Source organism: Gambusia affinis, linkage group LG07, assembly GCF_019740435.1.
Source record: "Gambusia affinis linkage group LG07, SWU_Gaff_1.0, whole genome shotgun sequence".
Taxonomy (NCBI): Eukaryota; Metazoa; Chordata; class Actinopteri; order Cyprinodontiformes; family Poeciliidae; genus Gambusia; species Gambusia affinis.
The window spans coordinates 367,971-390,562 of record NC_057874.1 but is presented as its reverse complement, the minus strand read 5'-3'; the positions used below and the strand labels follow the sequence as shown (position 1 = coordinate 390,562).

At 38.8% G+C, this 22,592-nt stretch overlaps 1 protein-coding gene across 11 annotated transcripts in view; it reads right to left on the bottom strand.

Annotated features, from left to right (window-relative positions):
* Positions 1-2,937: 2,937 nt before the first annotated feature.
* foxp1b (forkhead box P1b) overlaps positions 2,938-22,592 on the bottom strand; it is a 263,651-nt gene continuing 243,996 nt past the window's right edge. For 9 of the 11 annotated variants that reach the window (XM_044122248.1, XM_044122247.1, XM_044122243.1 and 6 more), the window contains 7 exons: positions 19,000-19,204; positions 18,149-18,225; positions 17,507-17,608; positions 13,976-14,097; positions 13,033-13,102; positions 12,664-12,830; positions 2,938-7,313 (listed from right to left, as the gene is read on the bottom strand). In XM_044122248.1, the coding sequence (XP_043978183.1) occupies positions 7,169-7,313; positions 12,664-12,830; positions 13,033-13,102; positions 13,976-14,097; positions 17,507-17,608; positions 18,149-18,225; positions 19,000-19,204 (888 nt within the window). In that variant the 3' untranslated portion in view covers positions 2,938-7,168. The other 2 variants (XM_044122252.1, XM_044122251.1) reach the window with 2 other exon arrangements.

Below are 22,592 nucleotides of genomic sequence, written 5' to 3'. Positions count from 1 at the left end.
CATTGGTAAATTAAGCATAACCTCTAAACTTCCACTTCAGTCCCGTCACTCAAATAATGTTATTTAACATTAACATAACCCGCTATAGTTTTCTGCTTGTAAACATGACGGTAGCAGTTTTGGACGCGTAGCACTGACTGATAGACTTAGCTTTCTGACACTTCATAGGACAGATAAACAGAACACCGCGTAAGCAGCGTTAGAGCCTATAGTAAACCTTCGAGTGCTAGAGGAGGGAGCGGTAGAGAACGGCTGGCCGAAATTAGCGTTCATAAATCAGATCAACCTTGAACTAAATGCCGCTTACTCCGCGGAGCGCCAATATCTAATATCCAACTTGAAACTATCTTCACTGTGATATCAACGCATGCACTATCTGATCCCCCACCTTTTCTCTCACACAGACAAATACAAGACTCATCCCTTCATTCATTCATTCATTCATTCATTCATTCATTCATTCATTCATTCATTCATTCATTCATTCATTCATTCATTCATTCATTCATTCATTCATTCAGCCTAGTGTTAGTTCACACGCACACATACATTTTCGACCTATCATTCAGAATAGTATGTCTGTATGCTTTGTGTGTATGTGTTTGTGTGTGATATTTTAGTAGTGCATAAGTGCAATTTTAGTCTTGTGTGTGTGCGAGAGAAAACAAAATGCATGCAAGTGCAATATTAGTTTATATGTGCAATCTAAATCTTTTATGTATGCGTGTGAGAAAGAAAAATTGTATGCGCTTGGGATATTTTAATAGTGTATATGTGCAATTTTAGTGTTTTATGTATGAGTCTTTAGTAGTGTGTGTGAGACAAAACATAGCCAACTGCCCCTCATACTATCAAGTGCCACATATCTTCACTAATTCCAGGTCTCCACCCCAACATGGGGTTTCATCTTGGCAGGGGAAACGTATACAGAAAAAGTTTTCCTCAATGTGTGCATAAACAGGATGCTGTGCCTGGAAAATCCTTTCCCACACAGGAGCAAAACTCAAGTTGATTCTAAAAAAAAAAAAAAAAAAAAAAGCCAAATATTCTCCATGACAACATCCACATCCTGGCACCAAACACTAGAACGAGTGTCCAGAGCAGCAATTTATTTGTCTTAGTACTAACTAATAAGACAAATAAAAGATGAAAGTATATGAGAAATTTGCTGAAATCATGTGTTTATTTCAAAAAACGTTTCTGTCATTGTCTGTATACAGGCCTAAATGCAAAATTGAAACTACTGTGTTAACATTCTGCCAATAAAGCCAGATTTTTTTATTATGGGGTCAGTTTTTACTTATTGCATGATAATTACTCATCCCATATTTCAGCCATCTTTATGGAGCAAGGAGGGTCCAAATATTGGAGGTAGGTGTGAAATTTTTTTTGGTTCTTATAGACTGAAGCAAGTAAAACCTGGGACTGAGTCTAAACTTGAACACAAAGCACAAACACAATAACAACCATGTGACTTCCTCCCACTGTGCTCTCTTTAGCTTTATAGGATGGGATCAGTTTGTGATCACGCTCATAAAAACTACATGGATATAAAAGAACCGGCGTTTTCTGTGAAATATTACCCTCAGAAAAAATGCTTGGAATTTTATATCTTTTACGTTAAATCTTATCCTCTCACAGGTCTTTTTTAATAACACATTTGACATTTATGTTTTCCAGGAAGAAACTAAGCAAGAAATGATTTATGTCACCAAAAGCTTTTTAACAAATCAATGCAACTATTTGTAATTGCTTGTTTCATGAGATTAAAAGTGTTTAGACTTGATCTCTGTCTCCTGTTTAGTGGCTAACGTGACCTCACACCTCTGTCATAAAAAAATAAAATAAAATAAATAAAAAATCCAGCATGTCAAATTTGTGTTGCTATTATTTCTGGGATTTTGATGGAGTTACAATTTTCAGCTTATCAAAGGCAGTTACCTAAATTGCTGTTCAGGAAAGATAGTTAAACTGTCTTTTTAAAATTATAATTTTAAAAAGGCTTAGAGAAGCAACAAACACAAATCTACATAGAAGGGAAAAAATCTTGAACAAAACAGAAGTGAGTGGACTTTAGGATCCGAACTTTTGTTAGAGTCTATTAACATAAGGCATAATTCATATGCCTTATGTCTGTTATTTAAAAAAAATCTTTTTAAAGTACCTACAAATATATTTCCTACATTGTACTACGTCCGCTTAGTCTGAAGATTTAGGAAAAAATTTAATTCTTCTGGGTTCAAGTTCAAAGATTGAGAACCAGTTGATATGGTAATTAACAGGACTAGTTGCTGCCAGTACAAGTTAAACAATTGCTTATTAAAGTATTTTTTCAGTTGAGATTCAGAAGGTGGTCAAAGTGAGAAATTACTCCGGTGTTCTATAAGTCAAACATTCTCATTGTTTGACATATAAAATCTTTCAGTTAAGTTTTAACTTCAAACCTGGGAGATTTTAATTTCTAAAATTTAACCCACATTTATACTACATTGTACAACAAACTACTAAGTGCATATAAAATACTTCTTTGTCTCCTTTTCTATGATTTGTCCAATTTTATAATATTACATATTCATGTGTTGGAATGCAGCAGATACAATGTTTTTTGTAATTTAACATAACATTCATAGATAATATCACAGCTTCTCCTAATATTATGGTCCCTTACTTAAAATGTGACAAAATGCAAATAGATTAAAGCTGGCTGCTAAGGTATTCACACTGCTTGTTTTAAGTAAACATTGTTTTACCATTGAACTTTGTTTCAATTAAATGTTGAAACGTTTAGTTGAAATAACAAATTACACTTCATGTTTGGCAACAGCTAAGAATGAAAAGGAGATGCCATATTAAATGCGAAGGTAGTGTAAAAGTTCTTCTTATTAATTAGACTCAAACAAGACTTAAAAATCAACCAAAGCAAACCAGGAGGCATAATTTGAACAACCAGCATTTTATTGCATGTTTAGAATGCTCACGTCAGTCATTGCCACTGACTACAACAAAGTGGCCTACGTCCAACAGACAAGGAATGATGAGTTTACAGACTCATGGAAGTGATGAATAATCATATTTCTCTGTTTTAAAAAAATAACATATGAGAGGGGAAGATAAAAAAAGCGAACTACAAAAAATGTTTTTTTTTAAAAAAAGGAACCAAGAAAAAAAAACTGAACACCTTCTGCAGGATGAGAACACCACAACAGTTCCTGGGTTGGTGCTCCCAACCCCGCCTCTCCTTGCTCCTGCGCTCCCCTTTCTTAAAAGAAACAAAAGCATGATGTGAGAACTGGAGAAATGTGGGGGTACGGAATGATGGCAGGTTGGATGTTGATGAATGATGAAGTGATGACATTTTTAGTAGGGGTGTGTGTGTGTGTGTGTATATGTGAGAGAGAGATATTTAGAGGATGGACTGTTAGCAGGGTGTTTATAAATCCTGTGACATGCCTGCTGTGCTTGAATTTTGACTCTGGCAATGACCAGATTAGAGAAATTGAATGAAAAAAAAATTGTTTAATCGACACGACATGGCCGAGGACATATTTGATGGTGTGGGTGCAAAAAAGAAACATGAAAAAAAACAAAAAACAAAAGCTGTTAATATTTTTTACACCTTGGCACTGCATATTTTCTCACTTTTTTTCTAATAATTTCATAGAAAATATCGTTAGATTGATAGTGCACCCTTAATAGTAATGTTATGGCCTTCCCCACACAATCTCTGTGACCCTGGGTTTAGTCATGCAATGTACCTCCGTCTTGGAGCGGAAACACGCCTTCTCTAACATATGGCCCACAGAAGGCAGTGGTTGGGCCGTCAAAAAGAAGTATAAAAAACAGCTCAACACAAACAGGGAAGGAAAACTGTACAAAATGCTCATGTCAGTGACAGAGAAAAAAAATCTGTTTTTCTATGATATACAATTTGAAAATCCAAAATCTGGCCCATTCCCACCCACAGGGATTTTTTCCCCCTTTCATTTTGATGTAAACCAAGGATTACTGCATAAAACACACTTGTAGCAATCTCCTATTCTGACACATACAGCAGTTTATTTTTTCTATTTTTGTATCAATACAAAAGCAGACGAACGGATGTGACCTCAGAGAGAGAAAAGCAAAACTTGAATTTTGAGCTCCCTTAAAACAGACCAGTGAGCCCAGAGGAGGAAAAATCACCGGACAGGGGAGACACCGCCACACGCAGCTGGGTGATGTACTTCACATTAAATTATGATTTACAAAAGTTCAAAGAAAAAGAAGCTCTGATTTCTGTCCTGTTTACTTCATTTCTCTATACATGCAAGCCGCACAGCTAAGCGAGGCTGAGTAAAATGTTTATTTTTCTCGCCGAACCTAATCGCTCCCTGTAGGTTTGAGCTGAGGTATGCGTCCTAACTGTTTTCTCATGCTGTTATCTTTAGTAATGTCAAGCTACACATGCTGAGAGTGATCTAATCTACCAGTGCTTCCCTTTTACCCCTCCCCCCTCGTTACAAATACCAAACAAACTTGGAGTACGAAGGCCGAGGTTCTGTGGATCAGCTCGGCCCCATTCTCACGATCCCAGCCCGGCTGGAAGCGACCCGGTCGTCCCACAGCTGCCTGGATATTAAATATGTCTTCTGGAAAACCACAGATCAACCTTCTTTAGTTTTTTTTCAGTTAATGAGGACAAAAAGCAATAACTGCCATAAAAGTACCTTGTACCCAGCTTATTAGTTGACAGGAGTGTTTTTTTAATATAAAAAGCAGTAAGTTGACAAAAACTAAACACAATCATAAAGTCTTGAACAAAAAAATCCAAAACAAAGTCCAAAAAGGTGAGAGTGCTATACAATCATTTTAAAGGATACAAACACAAGAAAGAATAAAAGAAGAGAATCATGGTATGGTCCAGCTGAAGCACATGAATTTGTTCACATTGATTTCCATGGACCAGAATATTTTTTGTTCCCACATAATTGGCTCCAAAGACGATAGATTTCTCTGTTTTGGTCATCATGTAGTAAAGCCTGCCAGCTCCTCCCATTCACTTTTGGACTGCAAAGCGTCACCGCAGCTCTCCTCTTTGAATTAACCCCCTTTGGATTAAACTAATAAGAATAAAAAAAGAATGAAAACACCACTTTGAGAAGCGTTTCGTTTTGATTCCGAAGGCTGGCAGAATGAATGGAAAATATTTGGCCTTATTTGCTATTGCATTGAACGAGGCATGGGCTGGTGTGAGATTCTTATGCTGTGTGTGATATAGTGGTGTGAAGCTACCACTGTATCCAGGAACTTAAAAAATGTCAAATGTCATACATTTTTTGCCTGTCATTTAAAATGGAAAAGTAAAATATTTACAACATCAAAAATGTCCAAATAGTTGAATTCGTCTTTTGCGTGACATCACCTTTGTTCTGTATTTCATTAAAAGAACTTTACACCTTTTGAATGTTGCGATGGAAGCATAATTTGCTTTAAAAACCTCAGTTTATGTTGAAACCAGCAACCTGCCCATGCCTACATGGAACACACAACATTTACTTTGTAGTTTATCTTTGGTAGTCACATGACAAGATATCAAAACACACCGACACAAAAAAAGCCAAAGGTGACGCAAAATAAACCTAAAACTAAGAATAAATAAAAGATTTAAAGTGGTTCATTGCGGTCTTGAAATGAACCAAAATTTATTTTTGCTGTGTCACAAATCCACTAATTCTCATTTCTGGGGGCTGAACAGAGTCATCAGTGTACAGCTTTATATTTGCTGTCAGATGGCGGAATGTGAAACGTTCGCTGACGCCGGGATCGTTACTCTTTGTGTTCCATCTGAGGTTGCGTATTATTAACGCTCCAAACTAGTCGTGCATGTGATATGTAAAAACAATGGAAAACAGGGCTTTATCTTCAAGCACCGCGTGAAACACATGCACAGGGGGAAGCAGACGCATTTGATTAACAACAAAGGTTGTGTTCAGGAATCACAATTAGTTGGTCTAAATCATTATCTTTGCCAGTGCACACCTGACATTTTCATCATTTTCATTTGGCTTAAAAGAAGAGAAAAAGAAAAAAAAAGACATCTCGTAAGTGGTCAAAAATTGTGTTGCAGCTCAGCACAATGTGTCATGAGGGGCGGTTTTAAAGAATAATTTCATAAGGATAAATCATAACCTGCATGATTTCTCTGTCATTAATTCGCATCTTAAATTAAACTTCATTGAAGCATGGAGAGAGCCTTCATTACGAGTAGTGCATTGCTGATGGACTTCACAAGCAGGAGGGACAGAGAAGCAGAGGAGGGCAGCTTTTCTTCTTCTGTTTTTTTTTTTTTTATGTTGTTTGGAAAGAAACTAGAATAAATGACAGAAAAATACTACTTGGTATCTACCATTCTGCTTCATGTGTGAAGATTTTTTCTTTTTTTTAAAGAACAGCATGAGAGGAAATTAAAAACATTCATCATCAAGTGGCGACCGCACGGAATCTCCACAGCACGGGCATGAGGTCTGATCAGTTTCAAAAAATAATCACAAATAAAGATGCAATATGTGAAACAGCATTGAATAAATTGACATTTTAGAACCCTTCCTCTTAAAACCAACAAAAGACCCTCCCACCCTCCAAAGAAAGAAAAGGTCCCTCCCATTTTTGATGGAATTAAACATGATGAAGGCAGTGACAATGAACTCATTCGCTCTCCTTCACACACACACACACACGCACGCCAACACACGCACACACCGTGTAAATAAATGTCTTGTCTTTATCTCTCTCTCTTCAGTTTATGGTCACGTGTGTCTGAGAATAGGGTGGCAGAGTGTGGTGGTGGGAGGAGGGGAGTACAGAGACCCTCTCGCAGTCCGCTGAGTGCAGTCCGTCATGGCTGCCCAGCGAGGGTTTGACCTCAAACACTTTCATCCCCGCCCCCTCCCCGGTACCAAGCCAATCCATCTAACAACGTTTGTCCTCACTTTTTAAGAGGTCACTGAAATCAAAAGGTAGAAAGCAATCTGAACTCAAAAGACCCCCCCTGCCCTCCATTTTTCCCACATTTTTACTTTCTTGTTATGTTTTGTAATGGCACTAAAACGTCAGTCTGCTTGGAGAGACACTTGAGAGACTGAAGTCCAGCATTTCCGTCTTCCAGAAGGTTTGCACCCCGTCCCTGGCCTTACAGCATGTCGTTATGGCCCACGTCATCATCGTAATCTCTGTGGTGGTCGAAGTCCGGACTGTGATTGGCGGTTGTGACCAGGGAGAGGGGTCCGTCATGGTCTTCAGGGTCCAGTGGTTCCTCCTTAACGCTGATGTGATGCCTATGGGAGAGGTAGGAGGAGAGTAGTGAAAGTGGTTAGTTTCTGACACACTCTAATGGTTACTATGCCATATTAAGTTTAGAAATTGCTAGAAACATTTCCCAGGTAAGTAAAACACTTTGTTTTGTAAAAGGACAAAAATTGATACATTTTCTTATTGATTTCTTGTTGGAATAACAACTTATCTTTGATTTACCATCAGTATTTTGACTGATTTTATGAGGGCCATTTGATTTAATTTGGGAACACTAGAAAACTTTAAATTCAGATTGAACAAAACTTACATTTAACACCAAACCAAGCACTAATGCCTTCTTTTTCACAGACAATTTGTTATGCTATTTTGTCTACTTCCATTGTAAAAGTGGAAATAAAATGCCTTTCCTGGGCTGGTACGGCTACCATTCAACAATGGTACGATACGGTTAGAATGGAACTACTTACAACTACTTAGAAAAACGTCACTGCTTTTGACAATCACGAGAAATACTAGTGCATCACATTTGTCGCTGCATTAGTATGACACCTCATTGGGAATACGCCGGACCAGAAATTAGCATAAAGAACCGCACTAATCCAACAGAAACAATGAATATAAAGGCCACTTTTGTATTTTTATGTAGCCATGTCCACAAACTAAAGAATCTGCATATAGTCTAGTATTTTACAACCCTTATTTGACCTTTCATGAAAGAGATGGGTTCTTTGTGTCACAGAAAGGCAAAATACTTTGTGAAGATGCTGACTGCAGCATCTTTGCTAGAGATTCTCAATATTAGATGGACTGAGAATGGTACGTGTTAGGCTGAAAGGCCATTCAGGCATTTAGCAAATAAAAATAAAAAAGCCCAGGCAACAAATAGTGAATGCATTCAGGGATAAGGCGTGGGTTATTTTTGACATTTAGCAAATAGAAAAAATTCTGGTAATTGTTTCTTTTACCATAAAACAGGAAAAGGGTTAGCCTGATTTAATGTCAAAAAATGTTTTGTCTTTTTATAGACCAGTGGTTCTGGGTCTATAAAAATTATATACATTTAGCCCAGAGGATGATAATCAGAATGCCTTCATTGTCGTTGTGCAACAGCACAACGGAATTTCATTTCAATGCAGCCTGTCCAAAAAAACCTGTGAAATGGTTAGGGGTGCACTGCTTGCAGTTTTCTGACTGATTGTCTATCTTTAAAAAGCCTGGATTGCTCATTATGGTTTTTGCCCATATCTATTGTTTGGTGTAAAAAGTCGCAAAATGTAGTGTCCAACTAACTAGAAGAGTGACTTCACACATATGCTGGTCACATTACATGTGACAAACATGTGCCGATATGAGCTGGTAGTTGGGAGCAGAAAGTAACACTTTTTCAGATCTTTGGGGAGGTAGATCGGTTTCTCATGCAAGTATCGGCTGATCTTCCAAAATTACACTTAGAAAATCCCCTGTTCTAAACTCTGAAAACTAAAAGCCAATTCCAGTATTGTGCTTAAAGGATAATAGTTTGAAATTAAAAGCCCAGAATATTCTAAAAACACCATGAAAAAAATAGAAAGTTAAGTCCGGACAAGTGTACGCTTTTGAAAGCGGGAGTATTTATAATGCTGACACCGGGCCTAAGTGATACCTGTATCGATTCTCTGTATAGACGAAGAGGCAGGGGAACAAAAACAAATGTGTGGCTTTTGTGAAAAGAGGTGGGAGGACACTGGGGAGGAGGTCTGCTGGAACTGATGATAATATCAAGCTTTCTTTTGAGGCATTCCAATCCCCGGCAAAAAAAGCTGCAGGCTTTTTGTTTTCTACTTCCATGGCAAGCGACAACAGAGTATTCACTTACGAATTGATAAATGAGGAGGATTAACAACGCGATGAGAGCAGAGTGGGTGGCGAAAGGACTCTGCCGTTGTCAGCCTCCTGGTGGTGGAGGATCAGCGGCGCACTGTGTGTTGGCCCTACCCCTTCTACCTCCTCCTTCCTGTTCGTTAACATGCACAACCTGCAAGGCGGGTCTCAGGAGGACAACCCCGAGCCAGGCTTCTATCATTAATCAACTTCAAGCAAAAATACAGCAACCAGACACTGGCGTACATGCTTTAAACTCCAGAATTAATGCATATTTTCAACAGTGTGTCAATAAAGGCAGGATGAGGGGGAAAGAAAAGGCACACGAGTACGCCGCACAACATGGTGATAAGAAACAGAGCTTTTATGAGAATAATAACGCTGTCACTTGTAAACAAGGCAAAAAGCACAAACCGCCTCCCTCTACCTTATCGTTGTCGTCGCCTAGGAAAAAGAGACACTGAAGAGATGAGATCTGCCAAATTTCTCATTACAGAAAAAAGAGCAGGAATAAAGCGTAGGGGGAAGAGGAGGCCTGGCGGTGGCAGAGAGAAAAAAAAATACTATGAGCAGCTGCAGGGGACTGGCTTGCGGCCTGCGGTGCCAAGCTGCTAACAGAGGAGGCTGAGCGGTGTCAGGATGAGGTGCCGGGCTCATTTACAACAGCAACAAGGGACAACTGGCACCTCGCTCTTCACAAAAGCCCATATTTGGTTCTCATCTTTTTAAATTTTTGTTTTCACACCAGGATGCCTTGTGTTGATTTGCAACTATTGTGATGGAGGCACTCATATGCAAATGAGCTGCCATATTTTGGTGTTAAATTATGAAAAGGAGGGCAAAAAGTAAAGTCAGCTTTTCTATCATTTTCACATCAAAGTAACTCCACAAGTGCCGTAGCCTCGGGTCTGACTATTAGCTGCGGGGCAGACATGAAATTGTTATTATTATTCTATTGAACTGCATGCTGAGTCTACACTTTACTCATAATTAGCTTTCTCTGGATAGTTGTTTCTTTTTTTTTAGTCAGTTGTTTAGAAGTGTGCAACCCGCAACACTTTGAAAGCGGCCCCACAGGTACACAACAAAAACACATGATGCAGATTAACTGGAGATGTTCAAAGTAAAGTGAGTGATAGACATTAAGAAAATTATTTTCCCGGTTTATTGGATCTTGTTTACAGCGTCCTGTGTCTTATGAAATTATTTGTACACCTTAACCTTTTCAATACTTTGTCACTCAATTGCAAACTTTCATGCTGGAAACTAACACAAAGTGATGCCTAATACTCTGCATTCCCCGGAACCGGAACCAAACATGGAGAAGCAGCATTCAGTTTCCATGCTCCACAAATCTGGAACAAACTTCAAGAAAACTACAAAACTCACTAAGTTTTTTTTTTTAAACCAGTGCATTCACTAGCATCTTTCCAAGTTTCAAACATGTCTTGTATTTAGCTCCTACCATCTGTGTATCATCTCTGACCAGTCTTTATGTCTCTGCCAGAGACAAACCCTTCCACAGCATGACGCTGCTGTCACAGTGTCTTTTCTCAACTAATTCCCACCCCACATAGCATTTCAAATGTTGGTAAAAAAAAAGTGGCGCAAATTACCTTAGTCAAGTCGAGTCAAGTTTATTTTGTATTATTTAATTCTTCTATGGGATCAATAAAATCTTTTTGAATTGAATTTTATAGAACATTTCAGCAACAAGGCTTTACACCACAAAAACAGGAACTCAGAGTTTTCATCATTTCTACAGTTTTCTTGAAGTTGGTTTCAAATTGTTGAAGTATATAAACTGAATGTTGCTTCACCAAGCTTGTTTCTGGATCTTATTGATGCAGAGAAGATGAGAACCAATCTTGCTGTATCACAACTGACAGCATCAGATGTTATTTCTAAAAAACACAAATAATTTTCCTTCCACATTTATTTCCTCTGCAAGCACTTTAATTTCTTTTCATTCTTTTCCCAATCCCAATCCATAATAAAAAGTTAATTTCTTCATAGATAAAGGCTGTAAGCTTCTAAAGGCTGTATCAGCCTAAACATAGCATAGCAGCAGAGGGGCAGATGCAGAGCAGGCTGCCTTCAGGCCAGCACACCCATCCTGTCTCTGCCTTTCCTGTTTCACAGCTATGCTCAGAGCTGTGTTCACAGTGATTAAGGATGGCACTTTCCCCCATTTGGCCATGAGCTTGTTACTGCACCTTTCTCTATCTCTTTTTTTTGTTTTCAGGCAGAATTTTTCCCCCTGAGCTCTTACATTTCATCCCTCAGTCTACCCGCGCTGCTCATCGGTGGTCCGCCCCTCCACCCCCACATCTGGAAACGATGCAGCGTGTGGGTTGTTATTTTAGGCTTCAAGCAACTTAGCAGTAACTCCTATGCAATAAGCAAATGGGGGAGCTGTGTTTTGAGGCCCACCGCAGCTTTTCCTACAAGAGAATCTTGGAAGCTGTCTTTTGTGTTTTTGTTTTTTTTTTCTTTCAGAGGTTTTTCTGGATGTAACACAGCTCAGGTTCGTCTGCGCTGCGTTGGAGGCCAGGCCACTTCGTCACTCTACATTCTCAGATTTTGTAAATTTTTGAACAAACTGGGCTGATGACGTGGTTGAGTCTCTGACAGTCAGCAAAGTTCATAACTTGCTGTTAGAATAACAGAGGGTGTGGGGGCGTCCTGTCTTCTCTTCCTGGCTGTTCTAGCTTTGAAAAGGTGGAGTTTCCTTTTTCTACTGGGAGGCCTGCCACCACAGTGCTGGTTGTGACCCGACACACACCACTAATACGAATCCTCTCCCTTAAATTTATTGGCACTCTGACGGTGCGCTTTCTGTCTGATCTATTGCCACAGATCAGGCGCGTTTAGAGAACTCTGCATGGACAATAAAAGTGTTTTACCTACAGTACCTTCCAAAAATACTCACATGCGCTCGGACTACTTCACATTTTGCCGTGTTACATATACAAACTTAATTGTATTTTATTAGGATTTTCTGTGACATACAGAGAAAAAGCAGTGCAGGATTGAGAAGCACCACTAGGTGATTATATTCTAGTAATTTAACAAAAATGTTCATAGGCTGACCCTAATTCTAAATTGTATAACTCATAGAAGGGAGGATTAAAATGAAAGCCATTATTGAAAATATTTTTCAAAAAGTATAATTAGCATGAAAAAAAGGCAGAGATTTTAATTTTAAGCCATATCTAAACCTAGTCTGTATTTGTGTTTCACTCTTTCCATTTTTGGATGATGTATTGCTCTGGACTGCACTGGACTTTACTTTTGGATACCAGTGTAAAGGGGGCTGAAGCAAAATGCTAACCTTTTCAGTTTTTGTCCCATATATAATGCGAATAAAAAAACCACTATCACTTGTTGTAATTAAATGTGAAAAACACCAAAGACTTTTTCAATGCAGCTAGATTTCAGTTTTACTTTCTTCACACCTGGATTTGTTCTGCTAGTAAAAAAAATAAAAAAATAAAAGTGCATGTCACTCACATAGCTGGCAGGGGCGAGCGTCCCGGGCTGCTGTCACTCCCGTTGCTGTTTTCATGGTCCATCGCTCCATTCATCTCCTCGCGGATGGCGTTGGCCAGGGAGTTGAGTGTGGGACTTCCAATGGAAGCAGTAGTGTATAGAGGTATGTTGTTTTCTGCCATTGAAGCCTGGAGATATAAAAAAAGAACACAACAAAAGAAAAAAGCGTAAAATGTGAAATGGAAGACGGTTGTCAACGATTTTGCAGCTGCTCGTCACTCTTGGAAACCTAAAACACAAAGCTTGTGTGGACAAGACAGAGGAAGACTTCTTTCTCTCCATTTTTGAAGTTTTGAAGCAGCATGAGATGAAGTCACTTATTATTTTTACCTGGAAGGCAGCAGAGAGAGTTGGACCATAGCCCAGGCTGGTCTGAATGTTCTTCACTAGGGCCGGACTTCTGTGAACAAAGAAAAATTAAGTTATGACCCGCAGACTCGTGTCTCACCTAGCATACAAGATCTTGTTTCATAAAGAGAAATCGATGCACTTTAAACTAAACACATTTACTGATGTAGTAATGTGGATATTAAGGCTATAGTTCTCACTTTACAATGCCACACTACTGCTTTTAAACATTTAGCTTTTCATGGGAAGAAAGATGAGGGCTTGTGAAAGCACGATGGCTGATGAGCTCAACACAAAAAGCATGATAGCAATATTGAGAAAGAGGAAGGAACGCATGCAGGGTGGGAAGGCACCAGGGTGGGGGGTGCTTACTGTACAAGCAGCTCCTCAAAGTTCTCATCGGGGGCGCATTTCCGAGGGCGGCTGTGCTGAACGTGTTGGCCGCTTTTAAACTCCTTGTCGTCAACAGTCCAAAAGGACCCAAACTCATCCTCTACTCGCACAAAGCACTTATGCAGGGAAAGGTTGGTGCGAATGGCACCCTGGGAAAGCAAGCCAGCATGGAGTTGAAGGAAAGTGGGTGAAGGCGGTGGTGGGAGAAGGGGGGAAAGGGCGAGCGATGCAGCCAGATGCAGGGCGGCAGAGATGAAAGACAAACACACAGACACAAGGAGGAAGGGAAAAGGGTGAGGATCACAATGAAAATGAGCCATTTTGAGTCATGAGGCATCACCAAAAGGGCTTCCGAAAGCATAAGTGGCAAGGATGAGGTGAGAGGGTGGGCACGCCAAAGTAAGCAGGGACTTTGCACATTATGGCACACAAACAATAAAATTGAGCAGCAGTGACAAGCAGCTCCCCCCCAATTCTGTCAGTCATCTGACGAGACAAGACACTAGTCAGGGTTCAAAGAGGCCAAACATACCCACTGATCTTTTGAGGCCGTCTCTTTTGGAACTCTATTTCGTCGACTGTCCACACTGCCCCTTTAACGTTTTCTACTCGCACAAAACACTTGTGAAGACTAAGATTGTGCCGGACTGCATTCTGCGGTTGATGTAAAGGAAACAAAAAAAGAACAACAAGGATACAACAGTGTATTAAAACATTTTGACAGAAAACTGATCAAACATATATCAGAAAAATAAAAATATAAAACATAACTTGTAGAGGGTGGTCCTTAAAGTTCTTATTAACAGTGAGCAATTAGCTGGTCACTCAAACCAGCTAATTTCAAATCAGGTTTGCTCAAGTCAGCAAACCAGCTGATCGGCCAAGGAAAGATCAGCTTGGCCGATCTTTCCTTGATCCTTAAACGCACATATATAAGCACGGCCAGGCTTTCCACAACTTACTTATAAAAATTGATAGAACATTAGATGCCTCTAGCAGAACTTGGCAAGAGACTAAAGGCTCTCCCTACTTCATCTTATGTATAGAGATCATCTGTAATTGATGAAAATTGCAGCATCATGTTTATAAGAAGGCATCACAGGCCCAGATTGAACTAATTTGCGCAGAGCTCTATGCGTTGTGTTGTGTCATTGATAAAAAATTCAGGGTTTCTTCCAGTGTATTATAAGCCTGGTTGCCCGCCATGCTTTACTAGCCCCCCACAAGGCTGAGCGTTGCTTTTTTTTGTTTTTAGGAAAATAATAATAAAAAAATAAAAAAATTGCGTAACTTTTACTTATTTTTTTGCCAGATTGCAAGCATCTCTGTTGCTCTGAGCGTTTCACTAGCAGAACAGATTTGTTCCCAAAAGTTATGTTTATAGAAGATAGGTTTATAATTGATGCATTTAAAGCTGGACCAATCACACCGTTGGCACGTGCACTGCAGCAGCTGAATGTCTGAAATTTAACTCAGTGTGGATCGCATGTGCCTCCTTTCACTCAAACTGGACACAGGCTGACCTGTACAGATGTTTACATCAACCCTCTTTGTTGATGGTAGGAGTTTAAACCCTGCCGCGTTAGCTCTGGTTGTGAACCGCAGGAATAACTTGTAGTCGCACTTTCTGTGGTGAACGTTGAGCGAGCGGTGAGATTGATTTATCTTTGTGCACTAAGGATTATGTTGGGCGCTTACATCCCAACATGCTCCCCAGCGCCTGGCTCTGTTTATGATGATAAAGTTTATGTATGTGTATGGTTGGCCAGTGAGTTAACCTTATCATGCAGGTTCAGCCCGGAGAGAAGCTTTCGCGCTCTCCTCATAGTCACACATCACGCTGGTTTTATATTATTTTATTATTATTTTTTCGGTTTTTCGGTTACTCAAAGAATCAAACCATATCAAATGCTGTGTCGCATTAACTCAGCCAATGCGTTCGGCTACATGGAGATAAAAAAATCTCCTGGTACGTTAACTCGAGTTAAACTTCAGACATTCAGCTGCTGCAGCGCACGTGCCAACAGTGGGATTGGTCCAGCTTTAAATGCATCAATTATAAACCTATCTTCTATAAACATAACTTTTAAGAACAAATCTGTTCAGTCAGTGAAATGCTCAGAGCAACAGAGATGCTTGCAATCTGGCTAAATAAATAAATAAATAAATAAATATCGGGAATTAAAAACAAAATAAATAAATAATTTCCCTAAAAACAAGCAACGCTTAGCCTGGCAGGGGGCTAGTAAAGCATGACGGGCTGCCAGGCTTATTATACACTGGAGGAAAGCCCGGTTTGTGTTAAAATATTAGCATATAGGGCCCTGAAGCCATGGGGGGCCTTATGGAGCCGCTGACTTAATTTGGATTAAATAAAAGTGTAAATAATTTATATTCATTTTAATTTTATTTTTTTATTTGTTATTTTTAAAACTGGTTGTGGGTTTAGACAGCATTTCACTGGTTATGTCTTCCAGTAACATATAATTACCCAGTAATATTTTTACATTTCCTGCTTACTTAACATCTTTTAATACAAAAACATGGTGGACCGCTGGTGGAACTCCTCGACGCCCCGACCACTGGGTTTAGCAAGTTTTCTGGGGAAAACCCTGAAGCTTGTTACTGTATTTTAAAAACAGCTCTGACAACAATGTTAATATTTTTGCTTCAGCTAATCCAATTCCATCATCTGGTTTTTGTATCTGGACGAATGCTTTTCAGACATTGTGAGGAATTACATACATTTGTAAAATTCTTCACAAAATGCCTACAAAGCCTGTGAAATGGCTAAAAACTGGTCTGACCCTGCTGGTCTGTGCTGTTGTATGAAAGGTGTGGACGAATAATGAATGTCCCACAACCACGTAGCTGCGCGGTAACCATTTTATTTTGGGTGAAGAACAGGAGAGCCCTAAGGATGCAATTTTGTGATTTGAATCAGGTTTCAGGGACGTCGCTTATTTAAATTGTCTGGAATACACAAGGAGACTGCTTGCTTAATAATGCTAGTCGCACATACTGTGCACATCACTATCATAAGATGCTTAGTGAGTTTAAATTTGTTTTGAAATAATAGAATTTTTTTTTGTTGGGAACAGCTCTCTTTTTCTCGCACAGTGTGATGTCACCCTCATTTTTTTAATAAAACAGTTCATGGCCAGCTGGTTGGTTATTAAATATGTTTTGGATGATGTTTTTATATCTTGTCATCTTATAGAGAAACTGGCAGGTCAAAGTCTCCAAAATCTGTTGCTTATTTCACAGCACAACAGGGAACAGGCAGGAATAGGCATAATCCTGCCACTATAATTCTGCCTATTCTGGCGGCAATTAGATTTAAAAACCCAAACATGTTACGCAAAATATTCTTACTGACCAGAACATGTTGGGGTCATTTTGGTTTCCTTATCGTAGTGCCAGGAAGAGCAATCACATCCTAAAGGTTCAGCAAAATAAATAATGAAAGGACATGTTCATAAATCATCCTTTTGTTATTCCAGAAGCAGGAGAGTGGGGGAAGAATCCTGTGTTTATAACGCCAGCACGCCCCTATGGAAGAGCTGTCAGCAACTGTGTGAGCTGACGGAGGACACGGGTGGAGCGGGGTGGTCTGTGAGTGTCAGAATGTATTTATGTTTGAGGTGTGGTTCAAGTTGCTTGTGACTGATCAGTCTTGGCTCAGGTAGTTGTGGGGGGGTATTTCAGTGTTTCATCAGTGCTTTTCTACTCGGTATGGTGAGTGTTTGGGGCCAACAAGGAGCACCACCTTCTAAAAAAGAGTGCAAGGGGCTCGGCCAAGGCTTGTTGGCAGTGAAGCGGCATGTTTGGCCAATGCCACCCACCAACAGCACATCCAGGAATACATTACCAGATGACTGTCTCTTTTTCTTCCCCTTTTTTACCATACATGCTGGTTGTTTTTCTATTTGTTTTTGTATTTGTACAAAGGGTGGTTCCCCTGGACGGAATAGGTGGTGCACTGTTAGGATCTGAGTAAACTCTTTTTCTTTAGCCTTCATTGGTTTACATTCAAAAAAGATTAAAGACATAAATGCTTTACCTTCCATGTTGCTGCGTTGCGCCTAAAATATGCAAACATTCGCGTGAACCAGTTGTAGATTTCGTTTAGAGTTAGCTGCTTTTCCGGAGATTCAAGGATTGCCTGAATGAGGAGCAAGCAAAAGAGTCAAACGTTTTATGCTTTATGCCAGCTTCGGCAAAAAAAAAAAACCACAACCCTATAAAAACATTAAGAACGTAGAAAAAAGTTGAGCAATGTAGGTACGAGTTGCCCTTTAGAGGAAAAACAGACAACACAGATCGGGAGTGTGAGGAACTTTTAATTTAAAAAGGCTTTGAATACAAATCTGCCTTTTTCCTTTTGTGGGTACAAATGAACGGACGAGCAAAAACCATTTCTTAGGCAGATTTCAGGACGGCAATTATGGACGGCTCAGATTAATTCCTGAGATCCCGGATTACTTGGTTGAGGGATAATTGACTGGCATCTTAAAGCAGGTTGCATAAAATGCACTTGGTGGCAATTGCCCTGGTAAAAATGTCCTAATCAAAGTAAGTCATCAGATATCTCTGTTATGGCTAAGCTGTGCTCAAATATGAGAAAAAAGGGTGGATTCAACTGAGATAATGTGGGGTGTAAACAATTTCAGTTTTTTAAGAAAGAAACAAGTGGGCTACTTACCTGTCTTATTAGTGAGGCATAGGTGAATGGTGGCCTAACATCTGCATTCATGTAAAACTCCTTGTTCTGACTGATATCTGTACATAGAAAACAAGATCAAAACATTGTGAAATACACAAGAGAACAGAGTGATTGTATTGCCTCTGAACTTTTGACATTTTGGTGCATTGCAATTCCAAATTTAAGTGGATTTTATTTGGCATTAATGTCATGTTTTCAGTCACATGAAAAAGTGCCTTGTTATGAGGTGGAAGGAAACCAATAGATGGCTTTTAAAATCTTTACATGCAAAGTGAATTTAATGCTTGGTACAATTATCTATTGCTGCAATCACAGCTGCATGTCAAATTTTTAGTTTTGGACTGACATTAGGGTGAGTATTTACCACTTATAAAAAAATTCTTATAAGGATTTTGACAGATTGATGTCATAATAAATTTAAATTAGACTTAGGCTTATTTTATTGTCACTGCACAAAGAAACATACGTGAAATAGGCAATAAAATGTCATAGCTTATTATTAATTAATTAAATTTTGATGTTAATAATAAACACTGACAGTATGATCAGAGATGTTATTTTTGCTAGTTTTTCTGCTGTTCCAAGAAAGCATAAATTTATATATGACCAGAAATATGATTATTGATATAGATAGATACCCTATATACTCTACCCTAAAACTAACCCTATATACATTTTCAACCTTTTCCTTATACCTCAAAATCTGATGCTAACTTTTCTTGGTTTCTCACATAAAACCCAACAAAAACATTCAAGTTTGAAGTTGTAACTTGACAAATGTAAAAAAGAAAAAGCAAATGATACTTTGTTTTGCAAAAAATCCACCATACCTGGGGAGATGGGCATGTTGTACTTTTCTGAGTAGCGTCGTCGCATAGGCCCCACACTGTGGAGGCTGTTGGCTGTGATGACGGAGTGGGTCTGGGAGAGGGGTGTGAGGGGCGCTGTGGGCGTGGTGGGGGTCTGCGGGAGGCTCAGGGGCGGAGAGGCCTCGGGTGCTGACTTGGACAATGTGACGTTGGACACGAGGTTGAGCTGAGGAAAGGAAAACCAGACAGAGCAGAGACCTTTGAGATTAAAATACCATTATTCACCTTTCAGCAACATTGTTGAATTGAATTTGATTTAGGTGCAGGCATTTAGTGTGATAAATTTAATGTGATAAATGTGACAAATTTCTTTCTCTCGCCACCACCTTCACCTCATTTCCAAATATTTGAAATCCCCCAAAACTGTCTGAAATGTCTGGATCACTTGTTTCACTACCCACTGTTTGTTTAATAAGAGTATTCTATCAATAAATGTAAAAAACCCCCATGATTTAATGCAATTACTGTGTATAGTCTAATAACAATAATCACTTTATTTGTGAGACTGATAAAAATTGTTCTTATTGTCACTTTTACCATCATCACCGCAGTATCAAAAAATATTCGAATAAAGCTTTAAAGAGGCAGTCGTGTTTTCCAACCACATAATGCCATTTTATAGCACAGTAACTATGTTTCCTTGAGTTGCTAGAAATTTGCTATATATAGCAAATATGTCTTAAATTTGACTTTGCGAAAACTGAGGGAACGGTTCACTTTTCTATGAGGAGGTAATGGAGAAATGATTTAAATGAAGATGGACTCTGCTAGGGTGTGGATCACTTGGAAAGACGAGTGATTGAAAAGACACTAAGATTCTTGCAGACTTCCTCGCCCATTTCTTTCAGTTTTACTTGATAAGTATGTAATTGCATTTAAATAAATAAAACTTGGATTTAAAAAAAAAAAAAATTAATAAAAGTTTGACTTTGCAATTTAACATCTTGAAATTGGGCCTCTGCCTCTTTCTCTTTCTGATTCTCCACCTTCAGGAAGTCAGCACAGCATGGCTCCTCTATTAACTCAACAACGTTTGGACCAGCATTGCACTGAGTTGCAGCTTGCATAATGAGCTCTGCAGATTTTTGCTAATTGCTGCTGGTTAGTCTAAAGGAGCTGAGTGGAGGAGTGCAGGGGAGGGATGCTCTGTAAAGCTAAAGCTCTGAGGCTTGGAAACTGCAGCCCTGAAGAGGAACTTTGTCCTAGAAGGTGATGCTAAATCCACACAGGCATTTTGCACAACTCTATGGTTGCCTTGGAGATTAAAGGATTTTGCAAACATGCATGACAGAATTACGGTAACCCTGGAGGTCTTGATGAGGAAATAACATAGCATCACAAAACTCAATAAAAGTCAATTTTACATAATACTGCCCCTTTAAGTCCATATTGCCTAGTCTGGACAACTCATCCTGATTCTCGCCTACTGCTTAATAAGAACACCAGAGGAAGAAGCCAGTCTGGGCTAATTACAAGCTGAAATTGTATTGTGAGGACTCTAATTAGGAGGTGCTTACAGAGGTGATGTGATGATTAACTACTGGGCCTTAGTGTCCTCCATCATTAGGTCCATGATGGCCATTGTTAAGAAGAATCTATAGTGTCTTCAGAGGCAGTACTTTGAAGAGAGTCTTTGGTTACAGCGCCGAGCAGGGATGGGTCAGGTCAACCAAGGCAAAAGAGGGATTTAAGAAATAATGGCTACAAGGTAAACTAATTATGGCAAGTGCTCCAAAGGTACAACATGCTTTTCTTTTTTCCCCTTCTCCTTCTGATAGCCACAGCAGCAGCTCTGAGAGCTAAGCCTCTGTACTGGAGCAGTCAAGTGGAAAATTCTTGCCTGACCCCATGCTCTAGCTATTAATTGGCAGGAAAACTAATGACACATATACATATTCTTGCAAAATTGTTCTAATTGCTAATTTGCTTAAGGAGGCCAGTTTCCAAATTAAACATGATTTAAGACAGAGAGAGCAAAAAGGAGAAAATAATGAAAGTGAAATGAAAAGAGCGATAGTTTCAAGAATTTGAAATGTTGATTGGAAGGAATCAGATGTTGGATTTTTACACATAATCAGGGTGAAAAGGTAACAATTTCTGATATATGACACTAGTGGATAAAGATGTGTCACAAGAAGCGATGATATAGCTTTGACAAGAATGAAATAAAACAAGGATTAGCAATATTTTGGAGAAAATGAAGAGTTCTAATTATTTTGTTTACTCTGCCTTGACAATTTTAAAAAAATTCTACAACCAGTAAACAATAATTCAATCTATTTCTGGCTTATTTTAATAAACTTAAGAAGCAATGAATCAATGTAGCATCTGCTCCAAAGCAGATACCAACTTTAGAGTCACTATCAAGTAACGGTTAATTTTTGGAAGGTTTCATATCTCGTCTATATGTCCACTGTTTTTTCTTTATTCTGTGGAGAACCCCAGATGAACAATTTGAAACTGGTGGGAAATTCTTCACTGCTGTTGGGCAGGTCGACGAGCAATGGGATCAAATTGTGTTGATCCAAAGTATCATATATATAATTGAAATGTGCATATATATATATATATATATATATATATATATATATATATATATATATATATATATATATATATATATATATATATATATATATATATATATATTTATATATATATATATATATATATTTATATATATATATATATATATATATTTATATATATATATATATATTTATATATCTCAGTGACGTGCGGTGAGGTTCATAGCTGGTGAGGCACTGACTTAATCATAATCATATTTACAAATATAGACCCCCTGCATGTTATTATTTACGTGAGGAAATTCCATGCATGCGAACGACGCTGGAGGTCAAAAAGACTATTGTTTTACATGTCATCCATAACCGCGCTGTCACCGTAGAATAATCCTGTTAACTCAATTAAACTTGGACGTAGATATTATTATTTTCGTGCTGTGCTCCACAGGAAAGGGAAAAACCATTAAACCACAACTCAAAACCACTTTTGTCTTGCTCTCCGTATCAGCACAGCTAGTGTAGACTCGTTGCCATAGCAACTGATAACAACGTCACAAAAAAATACTCAGATATTTCTCCCACAAAGAGCAGAACATTCAGTCTATTGCAGTAGTTTGGTTTTAGGTGTAATGTTTATTTTGCGATTATTAATAAGTGATTGCTGTGGTAAGAGAAGAAAACAATAAATATATCACTGCACTTGACTTTACTGTATGGCTAGTTCATTGCTACTGTCTCTTACTCTGCACAATATCTGGAGATCTTGAGCGCCCACTGCCATGAGGCAAGAGTACTGCCTGCCTCACCTCGAATCTGTTCTCTGCCGTTTAGATTGCTTCTCCGCACATGAAACAATTTGCACACACAGTTAGTGACAAAGAAACACTGTACATTATGTACATAAGCTAAATTATGGTAAATCAGTTCATACATTAAATATTTTTTAGCCATTTTATTGGCGACGTACAGACCGGAAGAGCATGCTCTCATGGAATGGCAGCCAGCGCAGTTAGCGAGAGGTTGCACAAT